General features: G+C 41.7%; 1 protein-coding gene across 3 annotated transcripts in view; it reads right to left on the reverse strand.

The window, feature by feature from the left end:
• The window catches only part of LOC122560072 (cadherin-like protein 26), an 84,862-nt gene that overhangs the window by 31,774 nt on the left and 33,606 nt on the right, over positions 1–19,482 (reverse strand). For all 3 annotated transcript variants that reach the window (XM_043710282.2, XM_087994922.1, XM_087994923.1), the window contains exons 8-11: positions 19,103–19,371; positions 9,224–9,366; positions 1,588–1,821; positions 245–466 (exon numbers count right to left, since the gene is read on the reverse strand). In XM_043710282.2, the coding sequence (XP_043566217.2) occupies positions 245–466; positions 1,588–1,821; positions 9,224–9,366; positions 19,103–19,371 (868 nt within the window). The remainder of the gene's footprint in view (positions 1–244; positions 467–1,587; positions 1,822–9,223; positions 9,367–19,102; positions 19,372–19,482) is intronic.

Below are 19,482 nucleotides of genomic sequence, written 5' to 3' on the forward strand. Positions count from 1 at the left end.
ATATTCTAATATCATAGGCATGAAAATATCACTAATATTTTGTTATGAAAGAAAGGTAATAGCTTCACAGTAAAAACATATATGCAAATATTTGTAAATTGACTCCATTACGTTAGATTTGAAGATATTAAACATCCAGATATTTGCAAATGGTTGAAAACCTTAAAATAGCACAAACCTTTTTCTACTGCATGTACATTATTACCACGTGAGATTCTAACTTTGTGTGGCAATGTATACTTACAGAGCAAACATAATAATCCAACAAAAAACATTCCAATTGCAGCTCCATATAAATTAGCTGTTGCAGGCTTTAGATCAGGGCATGTTTTCCCATCTAGACAATGGCATATGCGCAGATTCAAAAAACAGTTCTGGGCAATTCCCTGTCTATCTTGGATTTTGAAAGGCACAGTGTAGTTTCCAACAGGCATTTTCTTTTCCATCACAAGCTGAGCACTGTGATCTGACACAATAAAATATCAAATGAAAATAATATTAGCGCACCGGCAAGGTGATAACTTTCCACATCAGTTATTACTCATATCTCCAAGTCGCAAGGAAAAGATTAGATAGATTCCTTACAGTGTGGAAACAGGTCCTGCGGACCAACAAGTCCACACCGACCATCCGAAGAGTAACCCACCCAGCCAAATTCCCCTACACTTACCCCTGACTAATGCACCTAACACTATGGCCAATTCACCTGACCTGCACATCTTTGGATTGTGGGAGGAAACCAGACCGTCCGGAGGAAACACATGCAGACACAGGGAGAATGTGCAAACTCCACACAGATAGTCACCTGAGGCTGGAATCAAACCTGGGACCCTGGTGCTGTGAGCCAGCAGTGCTAACCACTGAGATAACTTTATTGAAAATGTATCGAAAAGTGATAAAAATGTTCTATACTGATTATACATGTCCTCTTATGCCTTGCTTTCTGGCTCATTATTGGTATTTATTTATTGAACTCACATTGGCTGGACAGGTTATCTTTAAAGATTATCAGTACTGGAAGAAGATGTAACAATGCCTTATTGCACAGGACCTGTTCTACATTTCCTTGGATATTAAATCAAAATGATCTCATCTAAAAATGAAAATATTTCAGATACTGGTAATTTGAAATATTATTTTGTTGGTTTTCCTCACAGATGCAAGAACAAGTCATGACTGAATTGTTCTACAGAATGCAAACATGTACTCAATGAGCGGAGTGACCTTATTTTGCGTCATTTGACTCCATGGGCTGAATTGTATTGAACACCAGGGGATGGGCTAGAATGGCAGAAGATCCAGAAAAGTAAGAAGGAGCTAGGTCAAATCATTTCCATGTTCAGGGAATTTTATAGTGTCCAGCAACCCTTCCAGCGGCCACGTAATTTATAAATTTCTGTAAAACCCATGAGGTGTGAGGATGTCCTGCTGCCCACCCTCAACAGCTGACAACACACATTTTCTTCCTATGTTAGGTTCTCTGCCCAATCAGGCCTAGCACTCCATTAGATGCTGCCTGACACGCAGAATGCTACCAGCATTTTCAGTTTTCTTTCAATATTACATCTACTTTCTTACAATATGTACCTGTTGCTCTACGCAATTTCCAATTGTTCTTTATATGCTGTTCGTTGTCCAACAGCATAAATGTGAAGGGACCACTGTAGGGATCGAGGTCATCATCCCGTGCTGCAACAGTTACAAATGGGACTTCACCATCATCACACATCTCTTGGTGTATATTGACAAGATATGGCAGGTTGTCATTGATATCAATCAGAAAAAGAGACATTGTGCCAGTTCCTGTGGTAGGTCTCTCACCTGCAGTGAACAAAAGACATGAGTCAGTACAAAAAAATAACTGATATCACTCAAAGATTTCTTTGGAGAGTGGTCACTCTGTTAGCAAGAGTGGGCCAAGAAATTTTAATCCACTTGGCAAATCCTAAAACCAAGTTCCTCAAAGACAATTACTCATAACAATAATAATTAGAACAACAAAGAAAAAGGTTTATATTTATATAGCATCTTTAATCTAATAAAAGTTTCAAAGCATTCTGCAGAAGCATTAAAAATAATAACATTGAGCCAAATAAGGAAATGCTAGGTCAGCTGATCACAAGCTTGTAGCTTTTCGGAAGTATCTTAAAGAGGAAAGGGAGTAAATAGTTAGAGATGTTTAACAAAGAATTTCCACACAAAACGTCAAATTAACTGAAAGCACAGCTACTAATGTTGGAGCAACTAAAACTAAGCATGTTCAAGAAACCAACATTAGATGCAGAGGCAGGTTGTGGGGCTGAAAGAGATGACAGAGACAGGTGAATCATTTGACAATAAATATGAGAATTTTAAAATCAATGCATTGCTTCACTTTGACAAAGTAGGTCACTGAGTACGGCAGTGATAAATGAATACTACGCAAAATGTAAGTAAGGGCAACGGCATCAGAGTTTTCGGTAGTCTCAAGGTTTTGGAGAATAGAATGTGGGAAACCAGCTAACAATAGAATAGTCAAATTTACCAGTAACAAAGGAATGAATGATGATATTGGGAGATTTCAGCCTAGGCTGTGATGACGTTGAGTGATGTCATTGAGATGTGATGGCATATCATAGTAATGTTGCAAATATTTTGTTGGAGGTCACCTTGGTGTGAATATGACAGCAATATAGTGAACAGTCTAGTTTGATCTCAAATAATAGCCAGGAAGTGACATGGAATTGGTAGCTGGGGAACAAATTACTGCAAAACAGCTGGTAGCAAATCACCAGTTTACTTAAGACACCTTTCAGAATTCAAAATATGATTACAGGCAAAAAAAATGGGCAACTGCACAGAACTATTTTCATCTCACCACCAGCCCATTTATCAGCAAGTTAACAAAACAACAAATATATATTAAAAACCTATTGCCAAAAAAAGGTATGCAAGCTTTTGGAGCAGAACATAATGGATGCAACCAGTACCTCATTCCCCAAAGAGACAAAATGCTTTCAACAATTTCAGACATGAAACAGAACATGCAGTTTGGAAACCAGCATTTAAAGAGATGGCAAGATGACATAAAACTTTTCACTGCTAGTCTCTTCATGACCCCCTTTAAGGTTACTTCTCCCCACCAAATGACACATTTTTGATTAGGAATAACAAGTTTCTAATACTATTTACAGAATACATCTCTAATCCTCAAAATACAATATTAGCCAATTCCATTAAAATATATGCTTCTATTACATATATTTTTCCATTGATGCGTGGGCTGGGTTTCATTTCAGGACCAGAGCCATTTTGAATCCCAAACTCACACCACATTGCTGCCTGATGTCCAACATAGTTTTCAAAGGTGCGCCAAATTAGTAGTCCAGTGATGAAAGTAGCATCCAAATACAGGTAGTGGACATAGTAAGAGGGAAGTCAGACTCACCTGGCTTAAATCCCATATCCTCATTTTCCCTGTGCCACTTCTTTAAGTCTGGAGCTCAATGTGTTCTAATGTTAACTCATTCAAGCATCCATCACCTACCTGATGCAATGAGAAGAGACTGCTTGTAGTGTGCCACTCAAGTCCACTACCACCGCTTGAAATGACCCAGTTACAAAATAGCTTTTTGACAATCTCCCAGCTACTGGTAGATTGTGCCTTCTCAAGTGGCAGGGCCTGGGGTTCTCCTCCATAAATGTGCACAAATTAGCAACTCATTGCATTCATTGATACAGGTTCGGATGACACTGATTCTCTGACCTGTTCAAGATGTTGTATTTTTCTGATAAATCCAATGATGAGTGCATCCCCTTTGTATCCTCCTTGCCCCTCAGTAAACCCCTTCAAATCCTCAGGATAAAAGGACTGCGTTGATTGTTGGAATGACAGCTCTTCATTGCTGCTGTTACTGACTCTGAGATGGTGAACTGCCTCTTCAAGGATGGTCTCACTTGCCACTCACCGCATCATAATGGCTGTCCTGACAGCCCCTGTTTTGCTCCACTAATATATCCACACAGCAAACTCTCAGTTAGTTCTACTCAAGCCAAAGCTACTTTCTGTCTATGCATGAGTGCTATCATTTCCTTTCATTAGAAGCTTCTATGTCAGGATCCCCACTGCACTACTGTCTCCTCCCTATGGACATACTTGTGATCTTGCATGGACCCTATACTTCCCTCCAGTATCTCATTTTTCATTTTGATGAACTCTCAATATATTTCTATGAATCTATGATGAATCACCCACAACTTTCGGGTAAGTTGCTAGAGCCCACTGTTTGACAGCTCACCTTCACAAATCCATTTTGTCCTTGTATGAAATTGGATGGCAGGAATTATGGCAGGAATTGTGGCAGAGTCATGTGAGAAATCCAGCATGGTTTAGCTTGATGTCAGGTTCAACCCACTGCATCTTTTGAACAAGTTCCAGACATTGAGGACAGATTCTCATTACGTAATAGCGTGTTGCTTGTTTATTGCTTATTAACAACCTTATTGACTGCATATCTTCCTTTATCAGTATACAGATCCTTAACCTACCACTGCTGTGAGCAATCTAAACCCAGAAATCTTCGACATGGAAATCAGAACGGGTATCAGACAACTTCAGTACACCACTGATGTTACCATGCAACAGCATCTGTGGACATGATCCTTGGGCAATAGCCACATACAGCCCTCATCCACTGGCATCTGAAACTGTATCAGTTTCCTCATGGCACCCCTCCTAACCACTTGCAGGACACTTAGGAAGTACAGATCTGCATTACAAGGCAAGTAACATTGAAAGGCTGCTGTTAGGGCACTTTTTGCACAAGGATATAGGATAAGGACTCAGCTTTTGGGTTGGATCAGGCGACAGCTCAGGGTTCCTCGCTCACTTACAGCCGACCTGAATGTTCACAACCTTCCTACCTTGCCTTGCCTATCAGTGCAGTCACACACCGGCCTTGTTGGTCAGCAGTCCTCAGTCAAGGACGTGAACATCTAGCTGCTAAGCAATCTGCTGCTTCCCTCTCACATCTGCACCTTAAGCCAACAGCATAGATATTAAACACTCTGTATGTGCCACAGGCAAACATCCATTTCTCAGAGTCTCTGGGGAGTCATCCTCAACAAAATGCAGTTTTTGGTAGGTGGTGGCATACTGGTAATCCAGAATCCCCTAATGTCTTGGGAACATGGGTTCAAACACCACATGGCAGATGGTGAAATTTTATTTCAATAAAATTTTAGAATAAACAGCTAGCTTAATTGTCACCATTCTAAGATCATTGTAAAAACTCATTGAGTTCATTAATGTCCCTTGGGAAGGAAATCTGCCATCCTTACCAGGCCTCGCTTATATGTGACTGTAGAAGTACTAGAATAATAGTAATAGAAGTATCAAAAATAAGACTGAAATAGACCATTTAGCCTAACGAGGCTGATCATCCAACCGAGTACCCTGTTCCAACATTTTCCACTTACCCTTACATACTCAGAATTATATCTAACATCTTCCTGAAAACCTTCAATGATTTTCCTTCAATCATTTTCTGCGGCATAAAATTCCACAGGCACAACACACTGTGGGTGAAGAAATGTCTCCTCATCCCAGTCTTTAATGGACAACCCGGGGTCTTATACTGTGACCCCTGGTTCTGGACTCCACAGTCATCAGGAATATCTTTTCAGTGTTTGCCCTGTCGAGTCATGTTAGAGTTTTGTAGGTTTCTATGAGATCATCCTCATTCTGATGAAGTTCAGTGTAAAAGGTCATAACCATCCAGTCGCTCTTCAATTCCTGATGAAGGGCTGATTCCCAAAATGTTGAGTCTCCTGCTCCTCGGATATTGCCTGACCTGCTGTGTTTTCCAGGCTCACATTCTCGACAGTCGCTCTTCATACATCAATCCTGCCATTTCAGGAATCAGTTTGGTTAACCTTTGTTTCTCTCCCTCCATACCTAGAACAGATAAGGATACCAAAACAGGCAATATAGTGGCTCAGTGGTTAGTACTCCTGCCTCACAGCACCAGGGACCTGGGTTTAACTCCACCCTCGGGTGACTGCTGTATAGAGATTGTACATCCTCCATGTATTCGGGCAGATTTCCTCCAGGTGCTCTTGTTCCCTCCCACAGTCCAAAGATGTGCAGGTCAGATGGATTGGCCATGCTAAATTGTCCATACGTGTCCAGGGATGTGCAGACTAAGTGGGTTAGCCATTAGAAATGAGTGTGACTCTAGGTGAGATGCTCTTCAGAGAGTTGGTGTGGATGCGATGGGCAAAATGGCCTGTTTCCACACTGTAGGGATTGTATGAAAACTGTACACAATACTCCAGGTCCTTTTTCACCACAGCCTTGTACAATTTCAGCAACATATTTCAGCACTTGTACTCAAATCCATTCGTTATTAAGGCCAACATACATTTGCCTTCTTCACCTGCATACTTACTTTCAATGACTGATTACAAGGACACCCAGATCTCACTGCACCTCCCCCTTTTCCTAATCTACCATCATTCACATAATAATCTGCCCTTCCTGTTTTTGCTACCAAAGTGGGGGACAACGTCACATTTATCCACACTATATTTAGTTTGCTGTGCATTTTTCCACACACTCAACTTGTCAATTACAAAGTGTCTTTGTGCCCTTCTCACAGCTCACCCATATACCCAGCTTTGTGTCATCTTTAAACTTTGAGATATTAAATTTAGTTTCCTCCTCTAAATCATTAATATATAGACTACGAGGAGCTGGGGTCCAAGGACTCATCCTGTGATACCCCTCACTGCCTGTCATTCAGAAAAATACTTGTTAATTCTATCTCTTTGTTTCCTATCTGCTCACCAGTTCTTTATCTATATCAGTATATTAACTCCAATCTTATGTGCACTTTCAATCCTGTGTGCTTTAATCTTTAATGCTAATCTCTTACTTGGAACCTTATAAAAGTCTTCTATAAGTTATGGTTGACTCAGCCATGTTGTTATTATTAACACAACAATTCAACAGCCAATATGGTTGACACTTAACTACCCTCTGGTCAATTAAAGATGGGGAATAAATTTCTGCCTATTCATTAACGCTAACATCCAACAAACAAAGTCAAAAACAAGAAATCCATGGAGACATCCATCAGTCATGAGCCCTGGCTCATGAAGTCAAGCATAGCTTCTGATACCAGTCAAAGGAATTGGCCACAGTCAGGCATCTGGTCAGGGTATTCCCAATCAGAGGGTCTATACATCAATAATCCAGAAGGTTTTCAAGCTCAGTCTGGTGGCTCCACAAGTGGCAAGTCTGAGGCTAGGGCTAATGCAGTCAGGGAGCTGTACAGTCACCGGTCAATAGTCTGGGCACTTCTCATCCAGGCTTGTTCAGTTAGCTCACTCAGTGCATCAGGTTTATCCGGGGAGAGAGAGAGAGAGAGAGAGGGAGAGGGAGAGGGAGAGGGAGGTAGTGAGAGAGATAGGGAGAGATAGATAGGGAGAGAGAGATAAGGAGCCTTTCAAGAGCAGTAAAATTACACACAGACCAGTCGGATCCCTAATCTCTGGTAATTTGAATTTAGTACCTCCTCGTGTGCTGTATACCCCCTTAGCAACATATTGCTGACCATTTCATTCAGCACCAATACTTTTGCATACAGAGTCCTGGGAAAAAAATAGAAATGTTCAACCAAGAGTGATGATGGCATCCTTTGCCCCATATATATCATTTTCATCTTCCTTTAACATGTTGCAACAGAGTTGATTCATGGTGCACCCTGTATTGATATGAGGTTAGAGATCATGCTGGCAGTTACATTCAGAAACACAATCAAATGGATCTATTGCAAAACCTTTAACTTTTATCCAAGAGTTCGACTTTATATCCAGTACACTATCTTCCGTACCGATACTATGCTCTCAAAAAAGGATTTTCTTCTCTCCCTTCCACAAAGTTTCACCGTTCTCCCACATTCCACTGCTGGAGTGGGGTAGCCTATTGGCCTTAAAAGTTTCACTGAGGAATGCCAGGAGCTTTTGTGCCTGGACAGCCCAGGCATACTGAGAGTTACTAATGAGTGGCAAGTGGACCATTCTCAGCTTAAACTTTGGGAGGGGAGCAGGCGATATCAAGGTTGAAGGACAACCAGCTCTGTAATGTCCTGAGAAGAAACCTTTGAGAGGCCTGTGTGTGGTTTCTTGAGTGACTGGGCACCATCCTATCTCCTTATGAGAAAGAGACACCTGAAGTAAGCACCAGGTTCCAGGCTCCCTGTTATGAGGTTAGCGTTCCCTGTCACCAGCCTCTGGTCATGAGGTCTGATGCCTGGGGTAATGGAGTGCAGGGCTGAAAATGTGTTGCTGGAAAAGCGCAGCAGGTCAGGCAGCATCCAAGGAACAGGAGAATCAACGTTTCGGGCATAAGCCCTTCTTCAGGAGTGGTGCAGGTTCATGCACATCCCAACAAATCTTCAGGGTGCTGGACATGGCTTTCCATGGCATTTGCCAACTTGTCCATGGAGGAAGACGGCAATCACATGCTTGAGGTAGCTGGGTCCTCATGAAAAACCGGCACTCCTGCAGTGTCTCGGCTATGAAAGATGTTCTGTCCTACAATACCTCTTGTTGCTCCCTGCCCAGTTGGACAAAGTCCCTAATTGCTGACATCACAGGGTCATCTCCTACCTGGCACTGAGAGATGCCTGGTCTCCTTCAGCCCTCCAAATGTCAACAACCTGTGTGCTTCTTCCTCAACCAGATGTGGATCAGTGAGGTGCTCACCAGCTTGTGCCCCCCAAAGTTCCCAGACAAGTGAGTGGGCAGCACTAAGTCCATTCAAGGTTTACGATGGGAGGTGGGGGGTGAAAGAGCGAGTAAGGGAAGATGTGGTATATAGAGTGGTAGAGCATGGCCTTTTGTGGTAGGTGGATGCAGTAGTAGGGTTAGAATGAGTGTGAGGCAGAGTTGAGAGTGTGGTGCTGGAAAAGCACAGCTGGTGAGGAAGCATCCAAGGAGCATGTGATTCGATGTTTCAAGCTCTTATCAGGAAGCTTATGCTCGAAAAGTTGATTCTCTTGCTCCTTGGATGCTGCCTGACCGGCTGTGCTTTTCTAGCACCACAATCTCGACTCTGATCTCCAGCATCTGCAGTCCTCACTTTCTCCTGAGTATGAGGCAGCAGAATGAAGCATGTGGCACTTAACTTACCCATTTAAGTATGCAATCTGTAAACTGATATTTTCAGAAGACAACTTACCATCCTCAACTGCATAAACAAGTAATGTATAGAAACTGTTATTCACATAAGGTGATTCACGATCCAATGTTTTTACTGTTGAGACAACACCAGTGTCAGCATCTACTGTAAACCATTCAGCTGGGTCAGATCCTCGAACATATCTTTCACAGAAAAAGACACATAAGGGTTTAATCAAGAACATGAAACATTAATTGCTAACAAATTTCATTTTTTTATGTGTTACAGTTAGAGAAATTGAAACTATTTGACCTCACAAACTAGCCCAAGGGATCAGAATCAAACTATCTGGAGTATTTTTTAAAATTTATCTAATATTTATTTTACTTTATTTTATTTCATCTCCCACAGGATAATGATGATGATTATAGTTGTCCCATGGTCAGGGATTACAGTTGATTGGTGAGTTATTGATAAATTCCTTCAACGACTTTGTGGAAGAATGGAAAATCTCCTTTTTAATTACATTACCATATTTTCAAAATCAAGGTAACTCTAAAGACAAGATGATCTAAAACCCATCAGGTTCATTTGTGTTCTTTAGGGAAGGTAATCTGTCATCGTTATCTGGTCTGACCTCTCTGTAACTCCTGACCCACAGTAATGTGGTTGATTCTTAATTATCCTCTGGACTATCAGGGATGGGTAATAAATGCTGGCCTAGTAGGTAATGCCTATATCTGTTACTGAATAAAACACAACTAGATAGCACTTGGCTGGAACAGATTAATCCTTTCATTTTGGCAAACAGAATACCTTGGGCCATTTTGGATATGGTCAGGTAGATGCTAATGCCCTGAAACATATCTGTAGTTTGACTAGGTGAGGAATAGATCTACAACACTACAGCAGTAATGTTGTCAAAGTCATAGTGCTCTATACAATCAACCACTTCTTGACGTCACCAGAGGTGAATTAAATTGGCTAGGCGGTCAATTATTCAAATTCGTAAATGAAGAGGAACTACTTCCATCGGACTCAGGTTTAAGGGGATTGAGAAAAAAATCAATTATATCATGAGAAATAAACTGCTTTACACTGGTTACAATCTCAAAAACACTGTCTGAGATATCAGTGTTCAACATATATGTTTCCCTCTTTTTCAACATCGGTGTGTTGGTTCGTGACAAGTCCTTCTACTCCCTGTATAGAACCAGAATTGATCTATTATTCAATAGGCAAAGCATATTTAGACATAATGAAAAAAATTGTAGTAATATACAATCCTACTCTTGTTAATGGTCAATTCAGCTTTGACTGGGTAGATCTATCACAAGTCTGTGCTAGCAGCATCTCAATGTGAGAAAGAAATATACGCCAATCCATGATATCTTATGATTATTTTTCCTGAAGCTAGTTCCTTACATTATCATATTTATTGCATTTAGTTTCTCGATTTACTAGGATTTGAATTTGCAAGCTCTGGGTTGTTAGCCCAGCAGCATAAACATAGCACTAAACTGGAACTCCTTTCTTAGCAGCACATCTCAACACCACGAAGACTACAGTAGTTCAAGCAGGCAGTTTACCACCGACTTCTCCAGGGCAATTTAAAATGAGCAATAAATGCTGGATTAGACAGCAACACTCTCATCCCATGAACAAAATGCAAAGTTGCTTATTTTTGAGCTAACTCCTTTTTCATCAATTGTTTCAAGGTAAAAAGTGTTATTACTGTTTAGGAACATGATAGATAATATTTGGTGGAAATGAATTAGGAAATAAATTGCATTGGTGTGGTAGTTGGCCTATTTGCCACTCCTGATATATTATGATAGCTGCCAACTCTACAAGTATGTGACACAAGTTAAGGGTTATTTGAAGTTGTTCACTACTACCAATCTTCCTTTGTCAAGACTGGCAGGAATTTTCCATTTTTTGTTAACGTGCTTTGTCAAATAAACTTCCTATGAGTTGGACCAGCCAGCCTGGTCACAGACAGCAACCCAGTTCAGCATTGTGATACAGGTGAAGCAGGATGACCACCAGTGTAGCAAGAAAGTTAACGATCACTTGGGCTCTGCAAGGATAATCCTCCCTACCTCACACTCACAGGGCCAGAACCCACTCTAACTCTGCCACTGCACACTCAGCTTGCCAAAACTCATAGACTGCAATTCACTATTGCATCTCCACTCAACGGCTTTCACCTACCTCAAGTTCTCAAACTACTTATCCGTTCCTTCCAGTTCACTCACTGGAGACACATTACTATCTCTCTTGCTCATGCATCCCCACTAACTGGTCTTCCATCATATGCCAACCCTCTCTTTGTCTCAATGCAGGAAAGATTTGTCCATAATTAGGCCAAGAGATCCAAAACTGGCAAAGGTGAATCAGTAAGCTACATTGTATTGCTCTTCCATTAATGACTTCATGAAAGTGCACTGAGAAGCACAGGAGCAGTAGGCCGGTTTGTCAGAGACACTCAGTAATTTGGATTGAAGGATGGTGGAGTTCACCAGCATTACTAATATTATGATTTCTGTAGAATGTGTACATCTGGCCTACTCTGTGGACATGCTGATGACCACTTTGGAGATCTAAATCCAACACATTCCATGCCTGTACTCTAATTTCTAGCTACACATGCACAACATCAATGGCAAAGTGAGACAAGATGAGAAATGTCAACCTCACTCTGAGTGCCCTTTCCTGTCTGGGGGCTACAGTGGTGTCAGCAGGAACCAGTAGAAGAAGCAACTAAATGCAGAACACCTGAAGCTTCTTCTCAGGACACTGCAGAGTAACTCAGTCTCTCCAGCACACCTCTGCTTTTGATTCTGAAGTGTGCTTGAAGTCCCACGCAAGGAGGGGGTGTGGCTATGCTTGTGCAGGACTAGGCTCTCTAGATCGAAAGACACCAAAAATAACCACTAAAGCCTTCCAGGCAAATAGGACTAACCGCACAGTAGGCTCCCTCCACCGCTGCTGCAGAAGTCAGGACTGTCGGAGACAGAGAAAATAGTAAACTTAAAGAGGGCACATATATATCATGGGTGACATAACCTTGTAGATGATCTTTCCCCTTTGTAAATATATGTTCACTACGCTGTTAAAATGTGTACCATCATATAATTTTTGATGTTGGGTCTGATTCAGTAACATTGTCATGAGGGAAAAGCAGCCTCTTCAGATATCCCAAGGATGAAAGAACTTTCAATTACCACGTGTTTGTTACTGTTTACAAGCTGCTGACTCCTTAACTACAGAAAGTCTGAACCATTGGGGATCTTGAACTGTGACATTCAGGACTCTAGTCATGGCTGGCTCCACGTTTGACCCGTAACCAGATAATCTGTTGAACTGTGAGGAAACTGAGAAAGATAATTCAATTCCATTGAAGGAACTCCTCAGCTCTCACATCCATCACAATGAAGTCTCATATTATGTCTTCACACAATGTGCAATCAAGCAGGTCAATGTCATGCCTCTATAAGGAGCTTGGAGAGTGTGAAATTGTCCAATCAATTGCAGAATCAATGTTTTAATACCACATTGGGAAGCCACTCATTGGCCACTCAGCCCAACAAGTTTGCTCTGTCATTCAAAGAGACCATGGTATATCTGCTAACCTTCAATTCCATTTTCCTCCTTTTTCCTCAAAATCTTTGATTCCCTTACTGATTAAAAATCTGTCTAAAACCTGAATATGCGTAATGGTCCAGCATCACCAAACCTCTGCAGTAAAGAATTCAACAAGTTCACAACCCTCTGAAAGAAGAAATTCCTATTCATCTCTGTTTTAAATGGGCAACAGCTCATTCTGAGATAATGTCCTCTGGTCCTAGACTCTCCCACAAGGGAAAACAGTCTTCCCACATCCACCCAATAAAGTGTGCTAAGAGTCCTGTATGTTCCAACAAGGTTAAATATGGAGCCAACCTACTCAACCTGTCCTCATGAGACAGTCTCTCCAGACTCAGTCACAGCCTAGTGAACCTTCTCAAGACTGATTAGAGTTCTCTCAGTGAGCCATTATCAAACTACCCTATGATGTTCCTTTAGGCTTGAGGCCATGGCTTCGAAAATCATTTTTGGACAATGAATTGTAGTCCCTGTTAGTTTGAAGATGGCATTTATCAGTCAACTTTGTATGCTTGTGTGTCTGGTCAACAGATTTCGTGTTTAACTCCATCTTACAAAGGAGGGAAGTAGATGAGTGGCAGTTTGCATTGAGGCTCAGGACTGACTAGAATGGGTCAGTGGTAAAGAGAGGAGGTGTGAAGTAGGGTGAAGCATGGAGGAACAAAAGAGGGATACAGGGGAGCACAGAGCATGGGGTTTGTGGTATAGAAAAAAGAAGTGGCAATGGCCTGACATTTTGGGTGTGGTGAAGGACAGTGGGAAAACTCAGTCAACTCATTAATTAGTAACTTCTGATTCAGAAGTTTGCAGATGATTGGTAGAGTTGTTGCTAGTGCTGATGCTTGCAAAAGGATATAACAAGATATAACTAAAGAACATGGAACATAGAAAAGTACAGCACAGAACAGTCCCTTTGGCCCACGATGTCGTGCCGAGGTTTAATCCTAATGTAAAATATAGTAATTTAACCTATGCACCCCTCAACTCACTGCTATCCATGTGCATGTCCAGCAGTTGCTTAAATATGTCCCCAATAACTCTGCTTCCACCACCACAGCTGGCAACGCATTCCATGCATTCACAACTTTCTGCGTAAAGAGCATACCTCTGACGCCTCCTTTATACCTTCCTCCTAATATCTTCAAACTATGACTCCTCGAACAAGTCAATCCTGCCCTGGGGAAAAGTCTCTGGCTATTGACTCTATCTATTCCACTCATTATTTTGTACACCTCCTTCTTTCCAGAGAGAAGAGTCCGAGCTTACTCAACCTTTCTTCATAAGGCAGCCCTCCAATCCAGGCAGCACCCAGGTAAATCTTCTTTGCACCCTCTCCAAAGCCTCTGCATCTTTCCTATAGTAGGGCGACCAGACTGGACACAATATTCCAAGTGTGGTCTCACCAGGAACTTGCAGAGCTGCAGCAAAACCTTGCGGCTCTTAAACTCAATCCCCCTGTTAATGAAAGCCAAAACACCATATGCTTTCTTAACAACCCTATCCACTTGGGTGGCAACTTTGAGGGATCTATGTACTTGAATACCAAGATCCCTCTGTTTCTCCACACTGCCAAGAATCCTGTCTTTAATCCAATATTCAGCATTCGAGTTCGACCTTCCAAAATGCATCACTTTGTATTTATCCAGGTTGAACTCCATCTGCCATTTCTCAGCCCAGTTCTGCATCCTGTCTATGCCGCGCTGTAGCCTGCAGTAGCCCTCTATGCTATCGATGACACCTCCAACCTTTGTGTCATCTGCAAATTTACTAACCCACCCCTCAACCACCTCATCCAAGTCATTTATAAAAACGACAAAGAGCAGAGGCCCAAGAACAGAGCCCTGTGGGACCCCACTCAACACTGCCCTCCAGGCAGAATACTTTCCATCTACAACCACTCTCTGCCTTCTGTCAGCCAGCCAATTCTGAATCCAGATAGCCAAATCTCCCTGTATCCCATACTTCCTGACTTTATGAATGAGCCTACCATGGGGAACCCTATCAAATGCCTTGCTGAAGTCCATATACACCCCATCCACTGCTCTACTGTCATCGACCTGTCTTGACACCTCCTCAAAGAACTCAATAAGATCTGTGAGGCATGACCTGCCCCTCACAAAGCAATACTGACTGCCTTTAATCACACTATGCTTTGCCAAATAGTCATAAATCCTATCCCTCAGAATTCTTTCTAAAACTTTGCTGACCACAGACATAAGACTGACTGGTATTTAATTGCCAGGGATTTCCCTATTACCCTTCTTGAAAAGAGGAACAACATTCGCCCCCTTCCAATCCTCCGCTACACCTCCTGTGGAGTGAGGAGGCAAATATCCTCGCCAGCGACTTAGCAACCTCCTTTCTCACTTCCCCGAACAGCATAGGATAAATCTGGTCTGGCCCTGGGGACTTATCAATTTTAATGCTTTCCAAAATTTCTAGCACATCAATTTCATCAATCTTGATCTGGTCAAGACTGTATTCCAGCTCCTCAAAGTTTTCATTTACAACAAGTTCCCTTTCCTTGGTGAAAACCGAAGCAAAAGCTCATTTAGGGCTTCCCCTATCTGCTCAGACTCCACGCACAAGTTCCCTCCGCTATCCCTGATCGGCCCTACCTTCTCCCTGACCATTCCCTTATTCCTCACATAGGAGTAAAATGCCTTTAGGTTCTCCCTTATCATTCCTGCCAAGCCTTTATCGTGCCCCCCTCCTGGCTCTCCTCAGTCCATTTCTGAGCTCCTTTCTAGCAAGCCTGTAATCCTCTAAAGCTGTGCTGGATCCTTGCTTCCTCCACCTTACGTAAGATTGGGCATAGAAATGACAGATGGAGTTTAATCCAGACAGATGTGAGATGGTGCATTTTAGGAGTCAAATTTTAGGGTAAATTATGCAGTAAATGGCAGAACCCTTAGGAACATTAACATACAGATGGACCTGGGAATGTGGGTCCACAGTTACCTAAACGTGGCCAAGGTGATTAAGAAAGCATATGGCATGCTTGCCTTCATCGGCCGGGCCATAGAGTACAAGAGTTGACAGACCATGTTGTAGCTATATAAAAACCTTGTTAGGCCGCATTTAGAGTATTGTGTGCAGTTTTGGTTGCCACACTATCAGAAGGATGTGAAAGCTTTGGAGAGAGTGCAGAGAAGGTTCACTAAGTTGCCTGGTCTCAAGGGCATTAACTATGAGGAAAGGTTAAAAAGACTAGGATTGTTTTCACAGGAAAGGTAGCAACTGGGAGGAGACTTGTGAGAGGTCTACAAAATTATGAGAAGCATAGATAGGGTGAATAGTCAGAGGCTTTTTTCCCAGGGCTGAAGTTTCAATCACAAGGGGGCACAGGTTCAAGGTGAGAGGGGGAAAGTTTAAGAGAGAGGTGTGAGGGAAGATTTCCACACAGACTGGTACAAGCCTAGAACACACTTCCAGAAGAGGTGGTGGGAGCAGGCACATTGGCGACATTTAAGAGGCATTTGGACAGTAACATGAATAGGGAGGGAATAGAGCGATACAGACCAAATAAAGACAGAAGGCTTTTGTTTTTAGTTCAGTTAGGGCATGATGATCAGCACAGGCTTGGAGGGCCAAAGTGCCTGTTCCTGTGTTATATTTCCATTTTGTCATTTATGAAAATGAGAAGCCTTAAAGCATCAGCATTTGTTCAAATCTGTGTCCAGTTTGGTGCTGGCTGTTCGATTCCAAACAGAGCTTTTACTTCATCGCCAATGTTTCAATTATCCCTGCCAAGAGTGGTATGGGACCATGTCTTAACATTGCATAAAGGAGAGGGCCAGCTGAGCTTACATGATCAGCCATATCTGAGCAAGAAATGGAGACTAATATGAACATTCAGTTAAAAAAAGAGAAAAGATACAAGATTATTTCTTCCACAATAAAATAAAAGTCATTGGTTAGGCCACTGTTGGAATATTACGCACAATTCTGGTCTCCTTCCTATCAGAAAGATGTTGTGAAACTTGAAAGGGTTCAGAAAAGATTTACAAGGATGTGGCCAGGGTTGGAGAAGAGAGCTAAAGGGAGAGGCTGAACAGGCCAGGGCTGTTTTCCCTGGAGCGTCAGAGGCTGAGGGGTGACCTTACAGAGGTTTACAAAATTATGAGGGGCATGGATAGGGTAAATAGGCAAAGTCTTTTCCCTGGGGTCAGGGAGTCCAGAACTAGAGGGCATAGGTTTAGGGTGAGAGGGCAAAGATTTAAAGAGACCTAAGGGGCAACTTTTTCACACAGAGGGTGGTACGGTTATGGAATGAACTGCCAGAGGATGTGGTGGAGACTGGTACAATTGCAACGTTTAAGAGGCATTTGGATGGGTATATGAATAGGAGGGGTCTGGAGGGATATGGGCCGGGTGCTGGCAGGTGGGACTAGATAGGGTTGGGATATCTGGTTGGCATGGACCAGGCATTGACAACCACCTGATGAAGGAGCGTCGCTCCAAAAGCTAGTGTGCTTCCAATTAAACCTGTTGGACTATAACCTGGTGTTGTGTGATTTTTAACTTTGTACACCGCAGTCCAACACCGGCGTCTCCAAATCATGATAACCAACAATGTGTGCCAACCATGGGCGATGCCAATATTTTTAAATCTCGGGTAAAGCTAATTTGAATAATCATGAAGCATACAGGAATAAAGTGAAACTAATGCAATGTGAAATATTTACAAGTGAAATTTAATTCTGAGAATCACCCACGCTACTGTTGTGTTTGTAGGTCGAGTATTAATGGCAATGAAATTAGACAGGAAACATTTGGCCATGGTGCAGACTGTTTCTATTGTACATGGAGACTCCTTTACAGCCTCCCTGTGCCTAAAGCAATATCTGCCAGTGGCACATCAGTGAAAAGCTATCCATGCCACTGAACCACAGTACATTTAAAATATTAATTACACAGGAAACAGCAAAAAAAGAGAGATAGCTGAAATGTTGCACATTTCTGGTTATGACAGTAAGAAGAGCAGACAACTGAGAAAATCTCCCCCAGAGTTATTAGATTAGATTCTCTACAGTGTGGAAACAGGCCCTTCGGCCTAACAAGTTCACACCGACCCTCTGAAGAGTAACCCACCCAGACCCATTTCCCTCTGACTACAGCACCTAACACGATGGGCAATTTAAAATGGCCAATTCACCTGACCTGCGCATCTTTGGACTGTGGGAGGAAACCAGAGCACCCGGAGGAAACCCACGCAGACACAGGGAGAATGTGCAAACTCCACACAGACAGTCATCCAAGGCTGGAATCAAACCTCGGCCCCTGGTGCTGTGAGGCAGCAGTGCTAACCACTGAGCCACCATGCTGCTCCAGTTATAATATCGCTCAGAGTCAAACCATACATGTGTTTGCATGGCACAGGCCTCTGCTTAACAATGTAGAATCTTGCTCAGGATGCCTAAAATACAGAATAAATCTAATTCAGCCAATTATTGTGTGGTTCGGTCATCTCTATCCTGTTTTATGAGTTACTTAGATTTAGAAAACTTGTTAATGTAATTTAAAAAGGACACTTTCCATTCATCAGCAAACTCCCGGAAGGAATTATCAACAACAGCATAAATAAACAACTTAGATCAATATCATACATATAAAACATCATAATCTGTCTTCTCTCTTTAACTGAAGTTAGCAGCTTATATACTTGCAGAATTTTCTGCACTTATTTCACATAATCTGCATTTCAATAAAGCTGTAGTTGTTTGAAGGAAAATGTATAAATATGTCATATGATAAACCTTGGTAAAATAGGACTTAGTACCGAGGGAATTTATTCATTGTTTGTATTGAAGTAAAATTTGGACCTGGCACATAATACAAAAGGGGCAGTAGTGAATCAATAGTCTACCTTACATGCAGCCTGACGTTCCTTACCATTACATTAACAGCAATTTTGAACTATTCCCAAGAGCGCTTGTGAAAAGAGTTAATGGATTTAGTATAACATTATTTCAAAGCTTTCTGTTAGTTTGTTATTTATCATTAATTGATCAAAAGGTCAGACCAGATTCTGCATTCAATTTATCCATTTTGTTTCTTTGTAGTCAAATCATATGGAAACATTATCGGACAGGGACTATACCCATAGTTCATTCTATCCCATGGTTGGAGATAAACCTCCAAATGTCATGCAGTAGCAGATGAAGCAATGGACTTAGATTGTATCCAATAAAAATGTAATTTAATAAAGTTTTGCCAAAAATAAATAATTAGCATATAAATGTGAGAAATCGTGGTATATGTTCTCTTATGTTCAAGACTTTCCTTTACCTGATCGAATGCTTAAAGAATTTATCAGTATCAGTCGCATTAAATCTTCCCACTATCTTTCCAGGCTTCTGACCTTCAGTCTCCCGAACAAATAATACTGGAGGGGTGAACACAGGAGGGTCATTCTTGTCCTTCACTGTTATAACTGCAGAGATTTCTGACAATTTGTTGGAACCTCTCCCACTCAGTGGTGGGCATGTAGCAAAAGGTTCTTCATTTTCAACTGTTATCTTAATATTCCTCTGAGGATTAGCCTCATAATCCAAAGACTGCAAAAGTAAAAGTAATATAATCAATTTGAATACTACTTTAAATAGCTTAGAAATGTTTCAATTATTCTAAACCTGTTAGGTTGGGTTAATTATTTTCTGCTTTTAGTA

This window comes from Chiloscyllium plagiosum, unplaced genomic scaffold (assembly GCF_037043375.1).
Source record: "Chiloscyllium plagiosum isolate Xiang-an unplaced genomic scaffold, Cpla_swu_hap1 HiC_scaffold_15, whole genome shotgun sequence".
In the NCBI taxonomy this organism is placed as follows: Eukaryota; Metazoa; Chordata; class Chondrichthyes; order Orectolobiformes; family Hemiscylliidae; genus Chiloscyllium; species Chiloscyllium plagiosum.